The sequence below is a fragment of the Guyanagaster necrorhizus genome (assembly GCF_019112545.1).
Source record: "Guyanagaster necrorhizus MCA 3950 unplaced genomic scaffold BT62scaffold_10, whole genome shotgun sequence".
In the NCBI taxonomy this organism is placed as follows: domain Eukaryota; kingdom Fungi; phylum Basidiomycota; class Agaricomycetes; order Agaricales; family Physalacriaceae; genus Guyanagaster; species Guyanagaster necrorhizus.
Genome location: NW_025064889.1, coordinates 1,174,349 through 1,194,108, shown reverse-complemented (window position 1 = coordinate 1,194,108; position 19,760 = coordinate 1,174,349). Strand labels below are relative to the sequence as shown.

At 45.9% G+C, this 19,760-nt stretch overlaps 2 protein-coding genes across 2 annotated transcripts; both read left to right on the top strand.

Moving 5' to 3' along the window:
• Positions 1-13,277: 13,277 nt before the first annotated feature.
• BT62DRAFT_993623 (NAD(P)-binding protein) lies at positions 13,278-15,476 on the top strand (the record flags this gene model as incomplete). The annotated part of the gene is given in 12 exon segments (XM_043190421.1): positions 13,278-13,452; positions 13,507-13,564; positions 13,615-13,673; positions 13,728-13,928; positions 13,974-14,077; positions 14,144-14,348; positions 14,402-14,462; positions 14,521-14,554; positions 14,611-14,742; positions 14,795-15,039; positions 15,095-15,167; positions 15,187-15,476. 11 exon segments carry the CDS (start codon positions 13,523-13,525, stop codon positions 15,474-15,476), a joined length of 1,446 nt encoding a protein of 481 aa, XP_043040882.1. The 5' UTR covers positions 13,278-13,452; positions 13,507-13,522.
• A 1,048-nt stretch (positions 15,477-16,524) lies between these two features.
• On the top strand, positions 16,525-19,624 carry BT62DRAFT_986642 (actin-like ATPase domain-containing protein). Its single transcript, XM_043190011.1, has 7 exons — positions 16,525-16,827; positions 16,878-17,794; positions 17,847-18,140; positions 18,192-18,373; positions 18,428-18,671; positions 18,724-18,975; positions 19,029-19,624. The coding sequence occupies exons 1-7, from the start codon at positions 16,600-16,602 to the stop codon at positions 19,516-19,518; spliced, it is 2,607 nt and encodes an 868-aa protein (XP_043040881.1). The 5' UTR covers positions 16,525-16,599; the 3' UTR covers positions 19,519-19,624.
• Positions 19,625-19,760: the final 136 nt, after the last annotated feature.

The following is a 19,760-nucleotide window of genomic DNA, read 5'->3' as shown; positions in this document are numbered from 1 at the left end:
TCCTGAGTCGACGGTCAATTGCCTTTAAGCAATTGACCGTCATACTCAGTCTGGCCTATTATCCACTGCATAAAAGTAACCTGCCTGCAACAGGTTATGGGCCCCATGCTTTAAGGCCTATTTTGAGTTTTTTTCTTTGCATCTTGCTTGTGCCCTGCTATCTCTCCATCAGTCATTTCACTACTGAAACGATATCACCACATACATCATGCCATCCTTCGACACAATCAAAAAAGGCTTCGACAATCTAAATGCCTCCAACTATGGTGAGTGGGAAGAAAACATGTCGGCCCTACTCAAAACTCGCTGCGAGTACCTTATCACCATTGGCTGTGACCCTGAACCGGAGTTTGCAGACCCTGAGAAGCCAACATATCAGGAGAGGAAGGACTGGAAGGACTGGAAGGAGACTCAGGTATCGGCTGCTGGCACAATCTACCTCTGCCTTGATGAATCCCAGAAGGCTCATGTCAAGAGCTGTCTTGACGATCCAGAGAGGATGTGGGACATATTAAAGGCACACCATCAGCAAAGAAAACTGGCGACTTGATTTGTAGCCTACGACAGCTTCTTCAATCTCAAGAAGGAGACAGAAGAATCACTTCCAGACCTTGCCAGTCAGGGCACTCAAATCATGAGTCATATCCATGCTCTGCATCCTGCTCATTTTGGCCTCCAGTAGTTAGAAAAAGAGCTTCTTGTTATGGCCCTGATTTGCACACTCCTTCAGCCCAAATTTAGAAACTTCATCACATCACTATTCCTTCTCTCTGATAAACTCACTCTCGAAGGACTCTGCACTGCATTTCACAATGAAGAAAACAATCAGAAGCTGCATGCTGGTGATCTAGCAGTCTCTGTTGCTCTCAAAGCCACACCTTTCCATTCACCCATGAATCGGGCTACCAATGCTGCTGCAAAATGTGGATGGTGCCTTCGCAAGAATCATGCAGAAGAAGAATGTATAACCAAGAAGCTCTCACTTAAATGGGACCATGAACATGCTGCTGATCATACTGCTGAGAAGAATCATCACAAGGGGGCTGGAAAGAAGGATTTGGAAGCCACTAACTCTGCCAAGACAAAGGAAGAGACTGCTAGCCAAGCAAGTACTGATTTATCATCACTTACTGTGTCTCATTGGAATACCAATACAGGTGCTTCTTGTCATATGACCCCTCACTGACAATGGTTCCGACTCTATGCTCCACATGTCATTCCCATTCATCTTGTAGACAACTCAGTCATTTATTCAGCAGAGATTGGGTTAGTAGTATTAGAGCCAGAGATTCAGGGGGAGAAAGGCTCAGCAGTGGAACTTCTTGACACATTACATGTACCAGCATTGAAAAGTAATCTCTTATCACTCTATCATCTTACATGGAAAAAGGGATTTAAGATCTTCATTGCTGGATCAGATGTCACTTTCAGCCAGGGTGAAAAGATCTGATTCACAGCAACTGTAAACAAGAGCAATATTGGCTATGTCAATGCTACCACACATTCATTCTCAAAATCAACCACTATCATTGCAAACTCAAGCTCTACAAGTATCTGCTAGATGGACAACACACTTTAGCATAGATGTTGCTGTCATCAAAACATGGACACTATATAGCATATGCATACAAAGCAGCTAGTAACTGGAATGAAGCAAGAGTCAGGCTCCCCAACTGATCCTATCTGCATACCATGTCTTGCTGGCAAACAGCATCACCACAATGTTCCTCATGGCCCCTCAGAGTGGAAGAAACACCTTTTTGAGTCAGTATACAGTGATATCAAAGGTCCAATGCCTGTTGCAACTCCAGAGGGCTATCACTACTGGATAACATTCATCTGCAGTGCATCTGACACTTGGGCTGTTGCACCTCTGGAGTATAAAAGTGATGCCTTTAATGCCTTCAAGCAGTTCAAAGCATATGCAGAGAATACCCACTCAGGACTCAAAATCATTGAGTTTCAGGAAGATAAAGATGGTGAATATTTGGGAAAGGAGTTTGTCAACTTCTGTGCTGAGCATGAGATCAAAAGGCAACATACTGAACCTGATGAACCATACCAGCATGGCACAGCAGAACAAGCCAACCACACAATTGCAGAGGCTATCACTGCTATGCTAAATGTGTCATATCTCTCATCATCATTTTGGAGCCTCACTCTCCAAGTATTCATTCATATCTGAAATCACATCTCCACAGATCCTCTTCCAAACACCACACCCTTTACAGAATGGGACTCAAATCACTGAAAACCAGATATATCCCACTTTCATGTGTTTGGATGCCTTGCATATGTGCTAGTATGAAAAAAGAGATGTTGAGCATTAGAGTCACACATCCAAAAATATATCTTTGTTGGATATCCAGAGGGAGTAAAAGGCTGGCTATTCTGAAACCCTTCTATATAGCAGTTCATCACCTCCAGCCATGCTATATTCAATGAGCATGTATTTTCTGAAAATCACAAAAATATTATAAATCCTCTTGGTGACAATATATCTCTCACAAACAGATATAACAGCACAGATACTGCTATACCTGATGCGATAATACCTCATCAAGGGGGAGAGAATATATCTACTGATAAGCCATCTCTGCTATCTGAGCAACTCCCATCATCATCATTCTCACCATCCTCGCCAGCTCTATTCACTCTATCAAATATGCAAACACCTCCAAGATCATCTTTTACTCCACTATCAAGTCTTCCAACATCTCCTACACTCTCTTCATCATTTTCACATTCTCAGACATGCTTCGAGCCACAATACAACTCTAAAGATTTTATAATTCTATCTCCAAACACTGGACATAGTTTTCACTGTAAACATTCTGGCACCAATGTGATAAACTCACCAGACTCAGATGAACCCATTGATGAAACCACTGCTGAGCTAGAGCTTACTGAGACAGATGTTGTCACAAGAATGACTTTTGTATTGCATGATGATGACTATATCATATATACAGAAGCTCTTGAGCTTGCATTTCAGACAGCAGTTGTTATGATTTTTCCTATTTTCTTCCTATTTTTCTTTTCTTTTTCTCGGAAATGACCCCTATCTTTGCTTAGTCAAAGCACTTAGGCCAGCGCTTATGACCATGGGAATGCTTAGCTCAGCAACCCAGTTGGTCATTCTCCTATTGCACTGCTGTATGCTGTGAAGAGAGAGACAATGCTCTCTTTGTCCTCAAATTGCAGTGCGCAACCACAGCTCTGCAGCAAGACAACAGCTTTTGTGGAGAGTCTGGCAATGGTAGGGAAAACAGCTCTACAGCAGACAATATCTTTTGTGAACAGTTATTTATAACACGATAACAGAATAGTATTTAAGTAGCTTAGTTCTCGCTGTAATACCTCAGTCTTGAACTAAAGTTTTACTTCACTATCTTATCTCGAGCTCCTGCTACTTGCAACGCCTTGACCTCACATCTCTATTAACACATCAGTGAACTCAGTCGGCCATACCCGAAGTGCGAGGTACCGAACTGTTTATCATGTGTTGATAGTCACGTGAAATTTGGGCTTAACAATTAGTTTGAGACTTTCTTATTCTCTTTCTCAAGCCCAATTGTGCTGAGAAACTGAATACCCCCTGCCCTTGATCCCTCCAATCCAAACTTTACCCATGAGTTCTTTGAACTCTTAGCCTCTATTATAGGAATCTTGATCGGTCTTCTGGTGATCATACAGCTGTACCATGGATGCCAATTGATCATAGCTTGAACAATCAGACACTATCACGAATTCCAACATATTCGAACCATCCTCTGCAATGTCACGCCAGACTTCCCCCTCCACAACATCCCTGCCTCTACCTGACAGTCTTTCCAACCTGCCAAAGGAACCGACCCAGAAAGTGTCCCTGAGAGCTCAGCTCAAAGGCATGCTAGGGAAGAAGAAGAGGAGCAGTATCAGCAGCACACATACCCTCTGCGACCCCTGACAGCAGTCGTCCGAAACTCTGACAACTCTTGGACTACAGGGTTTCAATGACCCAGACCCGACACCCCCATCCCATCCCTCCAGCACAGTATCGCAGCAACCAGGCCAGCAACTCCTGCCTCTAGCACTGGCCTTAGGTGTCGTGCTAGAGACTCCCTGGATACCCCATGGATGGCTCGAGGAACAAGTGGTTCCAGGGGCCACGGGTCCCGACATACTCCATCTACACGACACAGCAGCATTAACAGCAGAAGCAATGACTACTGGTATGACGACAGCAATAAGCGCCACTGGTGGCGAGCCGCTGCTGCCGAGGCCGACAGGATGGAGCACCGCCCAGCTGGCAGTAATACTAGCAGAACAGAAAGCATATGAGTGGTATCAAGCAGAATGTGATCAGCCAGCCCCATCGTCCCAGGTCCCTCGAGAGAGAACCCAATATGACATGTCTGAGACCTTTCCCAGTACCAGCAGAATCAGGCATGTATCGACAATGAGATTATAAGGGAGAACGCTCTCTTTGGAAGGTAGTAGGACCACAACCATTGTTGGAACCACCACACCTGACTCACCTTTCAGGAAACCTGCCACTCCTGCCAGTAAGTCCGATCCCTGAACCAATTACCACGAGGAAGAGACTCAGCCTCACCTCGACGACAACCACTCATTATCTTACAGGACCAATACCATTGCAGAGATGGAGAACATCCCAGTCTGAGGAGATAGAATTCCAGCTAAGAGAGGCACCATCGGGGGAGATGACGAGGGTATCAACCCTATCAGTGACCTCAAGAAGTTTCTCGATGGAGCCTTTGCAGCCCTTTTCCTTAACCTGAAGTTTTACAGAAACTTCTGCCAGTATCACAGAGCAATGGCGCTGAGAGCAACAACAAGCATTGAGGAGCCGCCAGAGCAGTCCGAGTGACAGCCTACTCCTCGCTCCGGACCCAGCGACGCTGGACCCAGCACGCAGCCCCAGTCCGATCAGGCCAGAAATTTATGATCTGCCTGGCAGTTCCCTCCCCAAGGATGAGGAGGGAACCGACACGGACAATGAGGCTGAGGAAGCAGATCCCCATCAGAAGGGCGGGGACCTGCTCTCTAGCTGGATAGAGAAATTTAAACCCATGACAGATGAAGATTTACGGTGGGAAGCATGCAAGGCGAGAGAAGAGGAGTTCACTTGGTTATACCAGGAGCAGATAACCGAGTTATGGAAGGACAATCTTTGGCTAAGATCGTCCTTAGGACAAAGGTATACTTTTGCGGATTTTATTGAAAAAGAGGAGATTCTACAGTATGCGGCCACTGAGCAGGCCATTTTTAACTTTAATCAAAGATATTCACATTATCAGATGGGACCGTTACTGCTATACAAGCTGAAGTATGGTGGAAGAATAGCACCAAGGATGTGGATGCCAAGTGTAATGCCGCCTAAAACAGCAGACATGGCACCTTCAATCTGAACGGCATCTTCTCGATACTCGTTCACCACATCAGCCATACACAGCACGGCATCTCGGCTTGCCAGGAGCCAACCACAGGCAGCCTAGCAACACCCTGGCTCATGGAGACTGCCACTCTTTCCATGACCCTTTGCTAGACAATCGCCTCCAGACGAGGCCAAAGGCAGTGCAATAGGAGACCCGGTACTTGAATCACCTCCCTCGACAGAAGATGACCCTGAGGCACTCACCTAGGGCTGGACTATCAGGAACGGGAGGATCGTTCGAAAGGAAGCCCCTAAACCAGGAAGTCCAGTTGCTGACGACAGATCCCTTCATTCATTCCCAGGGCCTCCAAAGAGATGGGCACAGCTGCCCCATGGCAGACTCCCAAACCCGATGCCCGCCCTCGATGCCGCTGCCTAAATCCTTCAAGTTAAACCAATTCTTTGTGTGGAACCCTGCCTCTTTCAGAGAGCATCTGACGATATCAATCATTTTCTGGTCAACTGCGACCAATATTTCCAGGTGTTCGCACCATATTTCCTTACCGACATATACAAAGTAATGTTTGCCATTACTCACATGGCAGACAAGGCCAAGGTGTGGTGGGTTCTAATCGCCCCCACTTTCTGGTCCACTACTAGGGACTATCACTGATACCCCGCATGGCTGGTCTTCAAACAAATGATCAGAGACAAATTCACTGATCCCACAGTCTAGGAGGTCCACAAATAGAAGATGAAGGAATTCAAGATAGCCAGAAAGCCAGCCACAGATTACTTTGATGAATTAGAATGACTCAGCACACTTGCCAGGGTTCGAGAAGACATTGCCGACACTGGACGCATGGTCAAGTATATGAAAATGGGACTATCGTCCCATTACCTCATCACTATCTCCAACATCAGCAGGGATATTCCTGTCAGCTACGATGAATAAAAGAGCCGGATCATCACTATGTACAAAGAATGGCAATGACAAAAGGCCGAGGTGACCACTCTGGCCTATAGATATAGAAGCCAGGGACAGGGACAGGGACAGAGCCCGAAGCCCTCCACCCCTGGTGCAACCACATCCACCAAGCCTGGAGGCTCGACCTCAACTTCTTACGGAGTAAAGCAAACTGGTATGGGCACAACATATACCGAAATAGGTCAGCTGATGGATGTGGATCACCTCAAGAAAGGGAGGAAGTGTTTCAATTGTGGTCAGAAGAGTCACATGGCACAAAACTGCCCTCAGAAGAAAAACAAACGCATGAGGGAAGAGATTCAGGCACAGATTGCCGAATTGATAAAGGAAGATGAAAGCCTCAGGGAGGATGACAAACCCGAGGAGGTAAAAGGCAGGGCCGAGCAGTAGGCGATTCGACTGCCTCGGCCAATGAAACAAGTAACAGGTCACAATCTGCTGGACAGACTGATATTCTATCCCCCATAGTATCACCATCCAGACCTAAATTATGCATGCATTTGAATATATCCGACCTTGTTACTCAAAAGCCAGAATCGCCTAAGAAACTGACTTCTATAACTCAAGTGCTGACAAAGGGCCAAAGAAGAGCAGAGAGCTCTAATAAAGGTACATCATCATTAAAAGATCATCAAGCTAAAAATATAAAACAGACTCAATCGCCTTCGGGCCAAACAGGGGCAGTGAGCCCCACAACCTGGCTCAAGCCATTTGACACTGAATGGACTTGGCAAGCCATCAAAGATGCTAAGGATGAGGCAACAGTGAAAGCTGTACTTAAAAACTGGGTGCACAAGACCCGAGCTGAGGAAGTGATCAATGAAATGATCACCGGGATGAGAGCTGCAAAATGGTGTTGAGCCCTGGAATGGTTGGATGAATTACATGGCCCATGAAAATTCATCCGGTGAACTAAAATTCCAGGACGTGACTTATTAACTAAAGCCCAGATCGAGATATTGATATCCTGATCAACCTATGCAGTCACTGCCTTAATTAACAGTGGCTGCATGAGAAGCAGTATCAACAGAGCTTTCGTCAATAAGCATAAATTGCTTACTAGGGCAATGGCAGCCCCTATTCCCGTTTATAACGCAGATGGAACTAAGAACCAAGCTGGATCGATTACCAAATATGTTGAACTCAGACTCACCATCGGTGATTATTCGGAACAAATCGACTTGGCAGTAACTGACTTGGGGACTAAGGAAATATTCCTCAGACATGACTGGCTCATCAGACATAACCCATTAATCAATTGGAAGACCAGATGCATCATCTTTGCCCAATGTCGATGCCAGAGAATCCTGTTCGAATTACTGGACAGTGACCCTGAGGACAGATGGGACAAAGAAATGGAAGATAGTGAAATGATCCTTGCGATCGACTCTCAGAGGGCCATTAACATTCAAGTAACACACCATGCTAATGACCTAGCAGCAAGAGCCAATGCAGAGAAAGAAGAGAAGACATTCGAAGAGATGGTACCCACGTAGGCCCATGATTTTCGGGATTTATTCAAAAAAGAAAGTTTCGACGAACTACCTGATGCAAAACCTTGAGACCATGCCATCGAATTAACCCCTAATGCCAATGCCAACCTAGATTGCAAGTGTTATCCACTTAGCAATAACAAACAACAAGAACTAGACAAGTTTTTAGAAGAGAACTTGTCTAGTGGGAGAATCCAACCATCAAAGTCACTAATGGCATCACCCTTCTTTTTCATCAAAAAGAAAGATGGGAAGCTCCAACCTGTATAAGATTATCGGAAGTTAAACGAAATGACGATCAAGAATCGTTATCCACTTCCTTTAATCTTGGAATTAATGGATAAACTCTGGGGCACAAAATACTACACCAAACTGGATGTTCGGTGGGGATACAATAACGTACATATCAAAGAAGGTGATGAATGAAAAGCTGCTTTTCGGACTAACCGTGGTTTGTTCAAACTGACAGTTATGTTCTTTAGGCTCACCAATTCACCAGCCACATTCCAGTGGATGATGAATGACATCTTCAAGGATCTCATTGCTACTGAAAAGGTCACAATCTATTTGGATGATATCCTCATTATGTCCAAAACCAAAGAGGAACACCGACAGATCATATGACAAGTACTATCCTTGATGAGGAAGCATCAACTCTTCCTCAAAGCTGAGAAATGCGAGTTTGAGGTACTAGAGACAGAGTACCTCAGAGTTATTATCAGTGAAGGAAGCATTCGGATGGATCCCATCAAAATAGTGGGAGTAACTGACTGGCCGGAACCAACCAAAAAGAAGGAACTACAGTCATTTCTTGGATTTACCAACTTCTATCGACGATTTATCCACGATTATAGCAAAATAGTTTGACCGATGACACAATTAACCAGAAATTCCCTATGGAGTTGGGGAATTTCCCAATGGGCAGCATTTAATGATCTAAAACGCCGATTAGCCGAAGACATCATCCTGGCCATACCAAGCCAAGACGGAAAGTTCCAAGTAGAAGCCAACTCTAGTGAAGGCACAGTCGGAGCAGTGCTCTCACAGGAACAAGACAATAAATGGTGACCAGTCGCATTTATGTCAAAGGCACTCACAGTGACTGAGCGCAACTACGAAATCTATGATAAAGAACTCCTTGCTATAATGCTCACCCTTGCCAAATGGCAGCATTACCTCATTGGAGCCAATCAAAGTTTCGAGATCTGGACAGATCACCAGAACCTTCGATACTTCTGACAACCCTAAAAGCTTAATCGTAGACAAGCCAGATGGGTCACAGAATTATCACAATACGAATATACACTCTATCACAAGGCTGGAGTAGCCAACAAGAAGGCCGATTTCCTTAGCTGCAGAGTGGATCACAATCAAGAAGGAGATGACAACAAAGAAGTCATACTACTACAACCAGAACACTTCCAAGCAATGATAATGCCCACGGAAGAAGAGATGCACGAATGCATCAAGAGTGTCACTCAGGATCCTCATAAGTGGAATCAAAGAATTGCTCTATCACTCAACCACGAGCGAGGGCTGAAGAAAGAAGAGGGATTGATCCATTATGATGGACGGATCTACATCCCCAGGGATCAAAAACTACATGGTGATATCATCACCATATGTTATAATCATGCAACTGCCGGACATCCCGGGATCGCTAAGACCAAGGAACTAGTCTTGAGAGAATATTGGTGGCTCAAGATGGACTATGATATCACCCGATATGTCAAAGCATGCGAGGTTTGCCAATGAGGCAAGACTTCAACACAACCCAGACCAGCGCCGCTCCATCCGAACGAGATCTCTTCTTCACCATGGACCCACATTTCAGTGGACATGATAACCGGACTCCCCAAAAGTGATGGCTATGATACCATCATTGTCATAGTTGATCGCTTCTTGAAGGTGATCATCCCGATCGCCTGTTCAACAGAATTAACATCTGAGAGGTGGGCAAAAATACTATGAGATGAGGTTTATGCAAAGTATGGCATGCCTCAGGTAGTAATTTCAGACAGAGGACCACAATTCGTCTCCAAATTCTTGGACAATTTGTACCGACTCCTGAATATCAAGAGGAATGCTTCGACAGCATACTATCCACAAACAGATGGCCAAACAGAACGGGCCAACCAAGAAATTGAAAAGTACTTATGACTTTTCATCAGCTACAGACAAGATGACTGGACAGAATGGCTCGCACTTGCAGCATTCCAGCACAACAACAGAATTCACTCCACAACGGGTAAAACACCATTCTTTGTAAACTACAGATGAAACCCACCAGTTGTGCAAACCGGTCGAGTCCATACAATAATGCCAGCCTCAACTACCTTTGCATCAACGATGACAAAGATCCATGAGGAGACCAAGACTGCCCTTGACAAGGCTGCCTTAACAATGAAAAAGCAGTACGACAAACACAAATGCCCAGCTCATGAGTATTCAACCAATGACAAAGTTTGGTTGGATACCACAAATCTGCATCTTCCATGGCCAAAGCAAAAACTGGCAGACAAACAAACAGGACCCTTCAAGGTGATCATGAAAATCGATAAATCCACATACAAGTTGCAGCTTCCAGCAACTTGGAAAATTCATAATGTTTTTAATAAAACATTGTTGACACCATACATGGCACCAGCCTTTCCAAACCAAGAACGACCACCACCACCTCCTCCGGAACTCATCGATGATAAAGAACACTATGAAATCGACAAAGTTCTAAATCACAAAACGTGAAAGATGAAAGCATGAGGCGGAGGCATGAAAACAACTGTTGACTATCTAGTCAGCTGGAAGGGCTATGGGCCAGAATCGAACTAATGAGTCAATGAGAAATACATGGATGCAGAAGAGGCAATTCATGACTATGAACTGCAAAACAACAAAATTACTATGGGACATACAATGAGAAGCAATGTGTCCCATGTATGCGACAGATCCACAGGCAGCCTACAACATACCGAAAGTCATGACATAATGAGTGGCAAAACAAACCAACTAACAGAACATGCAAACAGCGCAACGCTCTCGCAGTTCGAGATCCTGTGACAAGTTAAAAACCAATCTAATGGTCAAAGTCTTTATGAATCTGCAAACTGACAGATGGATCCAGCAGATCGGCCATCTCCTGCCAAGGGGGGGGAACTTCCCTAACTTAACTATCAGGACAATGGTCTTAAAGAGGGGGTAATGTTACGATTTTTCCTATTTTCTTCCTATTTTCCTTTCCTTTTTCTCAGAAATGACCCCTATCTTTGCTTAGTCAAAGCACTTAGGCCAGTGCTTATGACCATGGGAATGCTTAGCTCAGCAACCCAGTCGGTCATTCTCCTATTGCACTGCTGTGTGCTGTGAAGGGAGAGACAATGCTCTCTTTGTCCTCAAATTGCAGTGCACAACCACAGCTCCGCAGCAAGACAACAGCTTTTGTGGAGAGCCTGGCAATGGTAGGGAAAACAGCTCTACAGCAGACAATATCTTTTGTGAACAGTTATTTATAACACGATAACAGAATAGTATTTAAGTAGCTTAGTTCTCGCTGTAATACCCCAGTCTTGAATTAAAGTTTTACTTCACTATCTTATCTCGAGCTCCTGCTACTTGCAATGCCTTGACCTCACATCTCTATTAACACATCAGTGAACTCAGTCGGCCATACCCGAAGTGCAAGGTACTGAACTGTTTATCACGTGTTGATAGTCATGTGGAATTTGGGCTTAACAGCAGTAGAGATAGCAAATCAAGCATCTGCATCCAATGATGAACCAAAGACACTTGCAGAGGTGATGACTCAGCCAGGAGAGAAAAGTGAAAAATGGTATGAGGCAGCTCAGCAGGAATTGAATGCACTGCAGGAGAGTGGCACCTTTGAGCTTGTGAAGCTTCCTCCAGGGCAAAAGGCTATAGGTGAAAAATAGGTCTTCAAAGTGAAGTGTAACCCTGATGGATCCATTGAATGCTACAAGGCATGCTATGTTGCAAAAGGATACTCACAGTGGCCAGGTTTTGATTACACTGAAATCTTCTCTCTTACTCCAAAATGGGCAGCTATCTGAACAGTCCTCACTCTTGCTGCACTTGAGGACCTAGAGCTCTGGAGTGTGGACATCTCATCAGTGTTTCTGAATGGTGATCTAAAAGAGGAGGTATACCTTCAACAACCAGAGGGATTCGAGACAAAGGACAAGAGCTGAGTGCTTCATCTCTTCAAGTCCATTTATGGACTGAAGCAGGCTGAGCATGAATGATACAAAAAGCTCCACAGCACTATGACCAAGATGGGCTTTGACAGAGTATGCTGTGAACACAGCATATGGGTGTACAAGAGAGATAATGCTTGGATTATTGTTCTGGTGTTTGTTGACAATGTAACAATTGCCACAAAGTCTATAGAGTCTGCACAACATGTTGTCGATGATCTCAAGAAGCACTTCAAACTTTGTGATCTAGGTCCAACTTCATTCCTTCTCAGTGTCAAAATACACAGAGACCATCTAAACCAAACACTCACACTCTCTCAACCACAGTACATCCAAAAAATCCTAGAACATACCAGAATATCTGACTGTAACAGTGTCAGTACTCCTCTTGATCCACACACTAAGCTATCCAGCTCAATGTCCCCTGCTACTCCAGAGGAATGGGAAACCATGTGGCATATCCCATATCTCCAGATCCTTGGCTCTGTAGCATATCTGGCCATCACCACTCATCCTGATATAGCTTTTGCAGTCAGTGTCCTATCATGTTTCAGCAAAAAACCTGGATTGAGGCATTGGGAGGCCCTGAAATGCCTTCTCAGATACATAAAGGGAACAATGGACCTAAAATTGACATATTCACCTGATGCCACAAACCCAGATCTGTTCAAAACATACACAGATGCAGATCATAGTGGAAACCCAGACAATGGGCACTCAACCTCAGGATATGTTGTCAAGACGGGCACAGGTGCAGTCAGCTGGATGAGCCAGCTACAATCTATAGTAACCTTATCAACCACAGAGGCCGAATATGTGGCTGCCGTCTCTGCTGGACAGGAAATTCTGTGGCTGTGAAACCTGTTCACAGAATTTGGCTTCCATCATCTGTCGCCATCCCCACTGCTGATTGACAACCAGTCTGCTCTCTCTGTCGCTCGCAATCCTGATCATCACGGTCATGTCAAACATCTTGACCTCTGCTTCTACTGGTTACGAGACGAGGTTGAGCGGGAGCACATACACATTGAACATCTTCGCACAGAAGACATGCCTGCTGACATCTTCACAAAGGCCTTAGGGAAGGAGAAGATGACTCACATGATCAGGCTGTTGGGTCTTGAGCTCTGAGAAGTATTGTGTCAAGGGGGAGTGTTGCGGGACGACACAAGTACCTGATGTCAACCTTATATAAGCATAGACAGTTTTGTCCTGAGTCGACGGTCAATTGCCTTTAAGCAATTGACCATCGTACTCAGTCTGGCCTATTATCCACTGCGTAAAAGTAACCTGCCTGCAACAAATTCTTGTTGAACCAAAACCTCAATTCGCATTCGATCCTGCCGACGAGACCACCCTCGCTCATTTCCGGATTCAGATATGGTGACTTTTTTTTCGCATCCTGGAGGAACCAGCCGCTGCTAACTCTTACTGTAGGCCCACAGTAAAAAGGATGAACGAATTCGCACCGCAACATTCCCGTCTATTTAAAGAGGCAAGCTCACAAGTCATCTGAGCATGGGCTCCACTGCTAAATGGTTGTAGATGGTTATCGTGGCAAAGCCAACAAAGCCTTTTACCTATACGGCAACGAATACTGCGCGGTATGATCTATTCATTTAATGCAAGCAAAGTAATGATGTGTGCGCTGTACCCAGGCGACAGGTTATTCTTACAGGCTATAGCAATGAGATCTTAGCTGCTTATGAGACTGTGGCAGAGAGCACACAAACTAATATCCCCCCGCCTTCGGAATGGAACGATGCATCCACGGAGGAATTCGTTGGTACCGTTGTTTTACAGGTCCTTTCTCACTCGATTTCCGACAACGACGATCTTTTCCAGCATGGCTGCGATAGGTACGGACCACATACTTATCGAGGTACCTGAACTAACATCGATAGTTTACAAGCGACGTGGATTCGAAACATCCTCCTTCGTGCTCTCCAGGATTCAGCCGAACTTGATATCCGTCAAACTGCAGATAACTTCGTCTATACGTACCCAGGTATAGCTCAATTGGCAATGTTCCTGGCCTAAGTGGCTCAAGGAAAGCATATTCACGTTGGTTCAGGCTCCCCGGTAGATGCAATGCAAGCCATGGTCGACAAGTACTCAAAGGACTTTGTGATTATCCCCAAAAATAAATCCGATGCAAGGAATAGGAAAGTCGTGCTCATTACCGGCACCACTGGAGCCTTCGGATCTCACATTTTAGCCGACTTGGTCTTGGACGAGAACGCCCAATATATCTATGCCGTGAACAGACTTGGAGACGCGTCCGTCGATGAGAGGCAGCTGCACGCGTTTCCCGTCATGGGATAGATTTTAGCATGGAGAAGGTCACTATGCTAGAAGCTGATTTATCGGCGAAACCCCAAGTTCTTGTCGAGGTGCGAACCATTGACTTTGGGGGCTTGAATAAGTATTTACCTTTCCGCCTTCGTTCAGATCATAGGCTCCGTGACGCATATCATTCACAACGGTAAGATAATATGTTATTCCTTTTGACTAAGTCGGATCTGTCTGACTTTGTTCAAGCGTGGCGGGTGGATTTCAATTTAGGACTATCTTCCTTCGAGGCTAATGTCCGGGGCTTGCGCAACGTGATTGATCTAGCCCTGACCTCGCGAGCTCGACTTACCTACACAAGCTCTATTGCTGTTTTCCAGAGTCAGTCATTCATCTGCTTTCATACTCATGGGCATTGTCTTACTTTTTCTAGGCGCCGATGAGGACCGGCCATTAGCCGAAACCCACGTTGACGCAGAAGTTGCGAAGGGAATGGGACGTGGCGAGTCTAAATGGGTTTCGCAGGAGTTGTTGCGCTTGGCTCCTGGCTTACGCTACCTCGTTGTTCGAGTAGGCCAGCTCACTGGAGGACCTAAAGGGACTTGGAACGCGAAAGAGTGGATTCCGTCGATGATCCAGAGTTCTATGGTGCTCGGTTACTTGCCCAATGACGATAAGGTTCGTGTGTACTTCCTGTCCATTCTATACCTCTATTTTGTTTACCGTTTATTAGCTCGTATCTAGGGTACCAGTGCACATGGCAGCGCATGCTATTGTCGACTATGTGGATTTGCTGGCCCCGTCATGTATCTCGTGCACCCGAAGTCAGTTTAGCTCGAGTCGTTTCACATGAACTAGCCGTTAAACTCATTTCCTATGACCATTGGCTACAAGTTCTAGAGAGTTCGTCATTGGACCCGACAACATTGCTGGCAAAGCGTGTCCTTCCGTACTACAAAGGGAATGCTGAGACGCTAGGATGGAAGAACAGAGAGGCGTTTGGGGTGCCTCATCTTTCGACGGGATTGATTCGTGAGGCGAGTTTCCCACAATTGGGTGATGAAAATGTGAAGAAGTGGCTGCAGTATTGGCGTAAAGAAAAGGCAATATTGTAGGAAGGAAATCCAAATGTACCCCACTGTATTTGACGATATGAAAAGTTTTTATTTCTCTTGCGTGACTATCTAGATGAAGGAAAGTTCTGGATTAGGTCTGAAAGATAAGCAAATGAGAGGGTGGTGAAAGTCACTTCTCTCACGAAAGGCTCGCGCAGTCGCTGACAGGCGTAAAGGCTTGGTCAATTGCGGAAACCTCTAGTTACACTACGCGTACTGGCTTATATATATACGGTAGGAATAACAAATACGGGCTAAACCGGGGAGACGGGGGAAAGAGGGAAAAACGTCAGGTAAAAGTATCGGGCCGTGGAACGACTCGTAGCAGCAAACGTCGAAACAACATTAAGCCGTTGTATTATATGCAACGCGTCGCCACCACGAGAGAAATTCGTGTTGCAGTTGTAATAAATACTCGTCAATACAGGGATGTCGGTATTAAACGAACACCAGAGGTTGATGCCATGGGAGGATATATGAAGGCTCGATATCATTTTACATACATACCAACGTCAGCTGCGGGATAAAGGAAGAAACATAACGCTCATCCCATGTTCCGTCGCTTTCGCGTCCTTCTTCTGCTGTCTTCTACTAGCTCCCGGCAACGTCTTCAAACGTTTGGGGTACAAGAAAACTTTCTTTGCTGGGCCGTTCTGAGGTGATGAAGTCTTCAAAAGTTTGTGTTACCAGCAGTACATACTAGCAAGGAAAGTCTTGCTCACCTCTTCTACATCAGATCATTCCTGCCTCCATCATCGCCTGATTTCTGGTCCTGGTAAACAGCGCCAGGTTTCTGATCCCCTGCTATTCCGGTGGAAGATAAAGAGTTCTGCAGACCTTCAGAACGTATGTAAAAGATTTTGAAACTGAGCCTTCTGGCCTTCAAGATGCTCTTCCGTAACAAAACACTTCCCCTTACTCATGAAAGTTGGATTTTGAGCCTATATCGCGTCCAAACACCTGGTGCTTATGGTCGACCGCAAGGGTGACTCCGGCCCGAAGGATCCGTATTCGTCCCAACTTGGAGGTTTCGCTCAATACGTGGCGACTGCCATTTTCGGATTCGTTAACGAACCTCCACGACAGAGCTCATGCTCATCTTTCCATTCTACTAGCTTTCGAAATGCGTACATTATACGTCTGGTATCTTATTTCTGTGTTTTCTCTTCTTCCATCGGCGTTCGGGTCTGTACTTGCCATCGACTATGGCACGGATTGGATCAAGGCGTCGTTGATGAAGCCAGGGCTGCCGTTCGACGTGTTACTGAACAAGGACTCAAAGAGAAAGATACAGTCGGTCGTGGCGTGGAAGAATAACGACAGATTATTCAGCACAGATGCCTTTAATCTGGTGCGCAATACCTTCGATGCCTGCAATTCTTTATTCCTAACTTTTGCCAGGCATCGCGGTTTCCTTCCGATTCATTCTCCTCGTTAAAATTTCTCCAAGCCGTACCATTCCAGTCTGATGTAGTTTCCTACTACACAACCATCTCCTCCGCTGACCTTGTCGAAACGTCGCGCAGGACCGTCGCCCTCCGGCAGAGCGATGGCACTGAATGGAGCGTCGAAGAGCTCATCGCTATGCAGTTCTCTTACATCAAATCTCTGGCTGAAACGCTAGGCGAGGAAAAAGTCTCCGACGTTATTGTTACCGTCCCGCCCTATTACACTCAGTTCGAACGTGACGCAGTTGCGGACGCCATCGAGATATCCGGCCTGCGCACCCTTGCCCTCATCAATGACGGAACAGCCGTGGCGGTGAATTACGCCATGACGCGTACCTTTCCCAAGCAGGAATACCATATCATCTACGATGCTGGTGCATCGTCTGTTCGCGCTACCGTGGTGTCGTTCAGTACGGATTCATCATCGAAGAGCGATACACCGGCGACCCACATTGTTGTCGCAGGTGTGGGTTATGACCGCACAATTGGTGGTACAGAGTTGGATCGCCGGCTAAGGGAACTGCTGGTAGATGAGTTTGTTAACAAACATAAGAAGGACATACGCCAGGACAAGCGGGGCATGGCGAAGCTGTGGAAGGAGGCGAGTCGCGTCAAGGCCATCCTCAGCGCGAATACCGAGGCTGTTGCATCTGTGGAGAGTGTAGCCTTTGATATCGACTTCCGGACAAAAGTCACTAGAGCGTCGTTCGAGACTGCTTGTGCGGACTTGAAGGGAAAATACATCCAGCCCATCCACGACGCGTTAGCAAATGCTGGGCTTAGTCTAAATGACATAACGTCTGTTATATTGACGGGAGGTAGCACGCGTACGCCCATGATCCAGGCTGCCGTGAAAGCCGCTGTCGGGGAGTATGTCTCCGTCGTTGTCCTCTGCTGCTCTGGTTGCTAATCACCCTCTTAGTGACAAGATTGCTCTCAACGTCAATGCTGATGAGGCTGCCGTATTGGGTGCCGGTCTTCATGGCGCCAGCCTCAGTCGTCAATTCAAGACGAAGAATATCAAGGTCCAGGATATTGGCCTCAACGATATACAGGCATCCTATTTCTCCGCACCGGCATCTTCCAATGCCAAACCTCGTAGTATTTCTACCACTATCTTCCCTGCCGGGTCCAAGACGGGTTCTAAGAAGACGCTGAACCTGAAGCGGAAGGAAGATTTCGATATATTCTTGGATTATAAGACTCAACTTGTTCCGTAAGTTACTCCTCTTAGTGAGTTCGTGACTATTTTTCAAGATTTGCATAGAGGCTTTCCCAATCGCATACTGGAGGTAGAGGTGTCGGGCGTTGCTGATGCTATTGGTAATCTTACTGAGCGTGGCGCCATTGATCCTGTGGTTAAGGCTACCCTGATGCTCTCTGAATCTGGATTCGTTTCCGTTACCGAAGCAGTGGCTTTTGGGGAAATAAAGGACGAGTCTATTGCAGGTATGTCAAGGTTTTGCAATTAAAAGATCAGATTTAAATGATTCCATCGTACAGGCAAGCTGAAAGGTCTTTTCGGAGGCGGTAGCTCATCTTCGTCATCCGACGATGAGAAAAAGACAGAGGATGCCGCAGATGCTTCCTCTGCGTCTGACGCTGCGCCTTCCGCATCGGCATCATCAGAAGCGAAGGCTGAGAAAGTGGATCTGAAGGACTTGACGACCATTCCTTTGAACCTGACTGTGCATTTCACATCTATACCTCCGATGACTGTTGAAGAGAAGCGGGTGGCTCGTCGAAGGTTCGGTCGCGCCTCTTATTGTGTCTATGGAACTAACTATCTACTCTTCTAGATTAAGAGAACTCGATATGGATGAGGCTGCAAAGAATCGCAAAGAGGAGGCCAGGAACACACTAGAGAGCTACTTGTACAAGTTACGAGACCTCCTTGATCCTGAGAACCGCGATACGCCGTTCAAGGAGTGCTCGCAGGAGTCTGAGCGTGCCGCTATTGCAGAGAAACTACAGGAGACAATAACTTGGCTTCACGATAAGGGTGATGTCTCCGAAACGTCGCAGTTCTTGGACAAGCGTATAGCTTTAGAGTACGCGTTGTGTTTCTGTTTTTGTAGCTTCGCTGACACGTTTACTATTTTAGGACCCTCGAGAGACCTATTATGCATCGCTATACTGAAATCGCCAACTTCCCTCAAGCGCTAAACAACAGCCAGATGTGGAACTGGAGCACCCGACTGTTCCTCGCAGAGGCGAGGCAGAACCTCACAAGGGAAGCGGAGGAAGACCTTCCGTCAAAATGGACTAAGGAAGAACTAGATGCGCTAGAGAAGACGCTGAAGGAGCATGAGACGTGGCTGAACACGTGGGTGGAGAAACAAAAATCGGTCAAACTGAACCAGGATCCAGTGATTGAGACGACGGAGATGAAGGCAAGGGCGAAGATGCTAGAGCAGCATTTGCAAAAATTGTGGAAGAGGAAGGTGTCGAAGCCGAGAAAGACGGTGACGCCGACAGCCGAGAAGGTGGAGGCGACGGTAAAGGAGGAAGTCAAGGATGAGGAGACAATACCACGGACGGACGAACAGCAAGCGCCGTTACAGGCGCCGGAAGAGATACGAGATGAGTTGTAATTTGGTAGATGATACTTATATCCAATACCACTATAATTAGACGTTCTAATTATTTCATATACATGAAAGTAAATGTTTATGAATAAAATATACGCTGAGGATTCAGTGCAAAGAATTTGTTTTATGTCCTGTGTCTCTGATACTGGCACACGATGAGAAAACAGCGGGGATCATTTCTTTTATTTGGGAAGTGGCTGTAGCGCAGCGCGCTCAACGATTGAAAGGGGGCCAAGGGAACTAAA

Coding starts and splice junctions, on each gene's coding strand:
- BT62DRAFT_986642 (XM_043190011.1), top strand. CDS start 16,600: ATGCGTACATTATACGTCTGGTATCTTATTTCTGTGTTTTCTCTTCTT. Junction 17,795..17,846: donor GTGAAAGCCGCTGTCGGGGA/GTATGTCTCCGT, acceptor TCACCCTCTTAG/TGACAAGATTGCTCTCAACG. Junction 18,374..18,427: donor AAAGGACGAGTCTATTGCAG/GTATGTCAAGGT, acceptor TCCATCGTACAG/GCAAGCTGAAAGGTCTTTTC.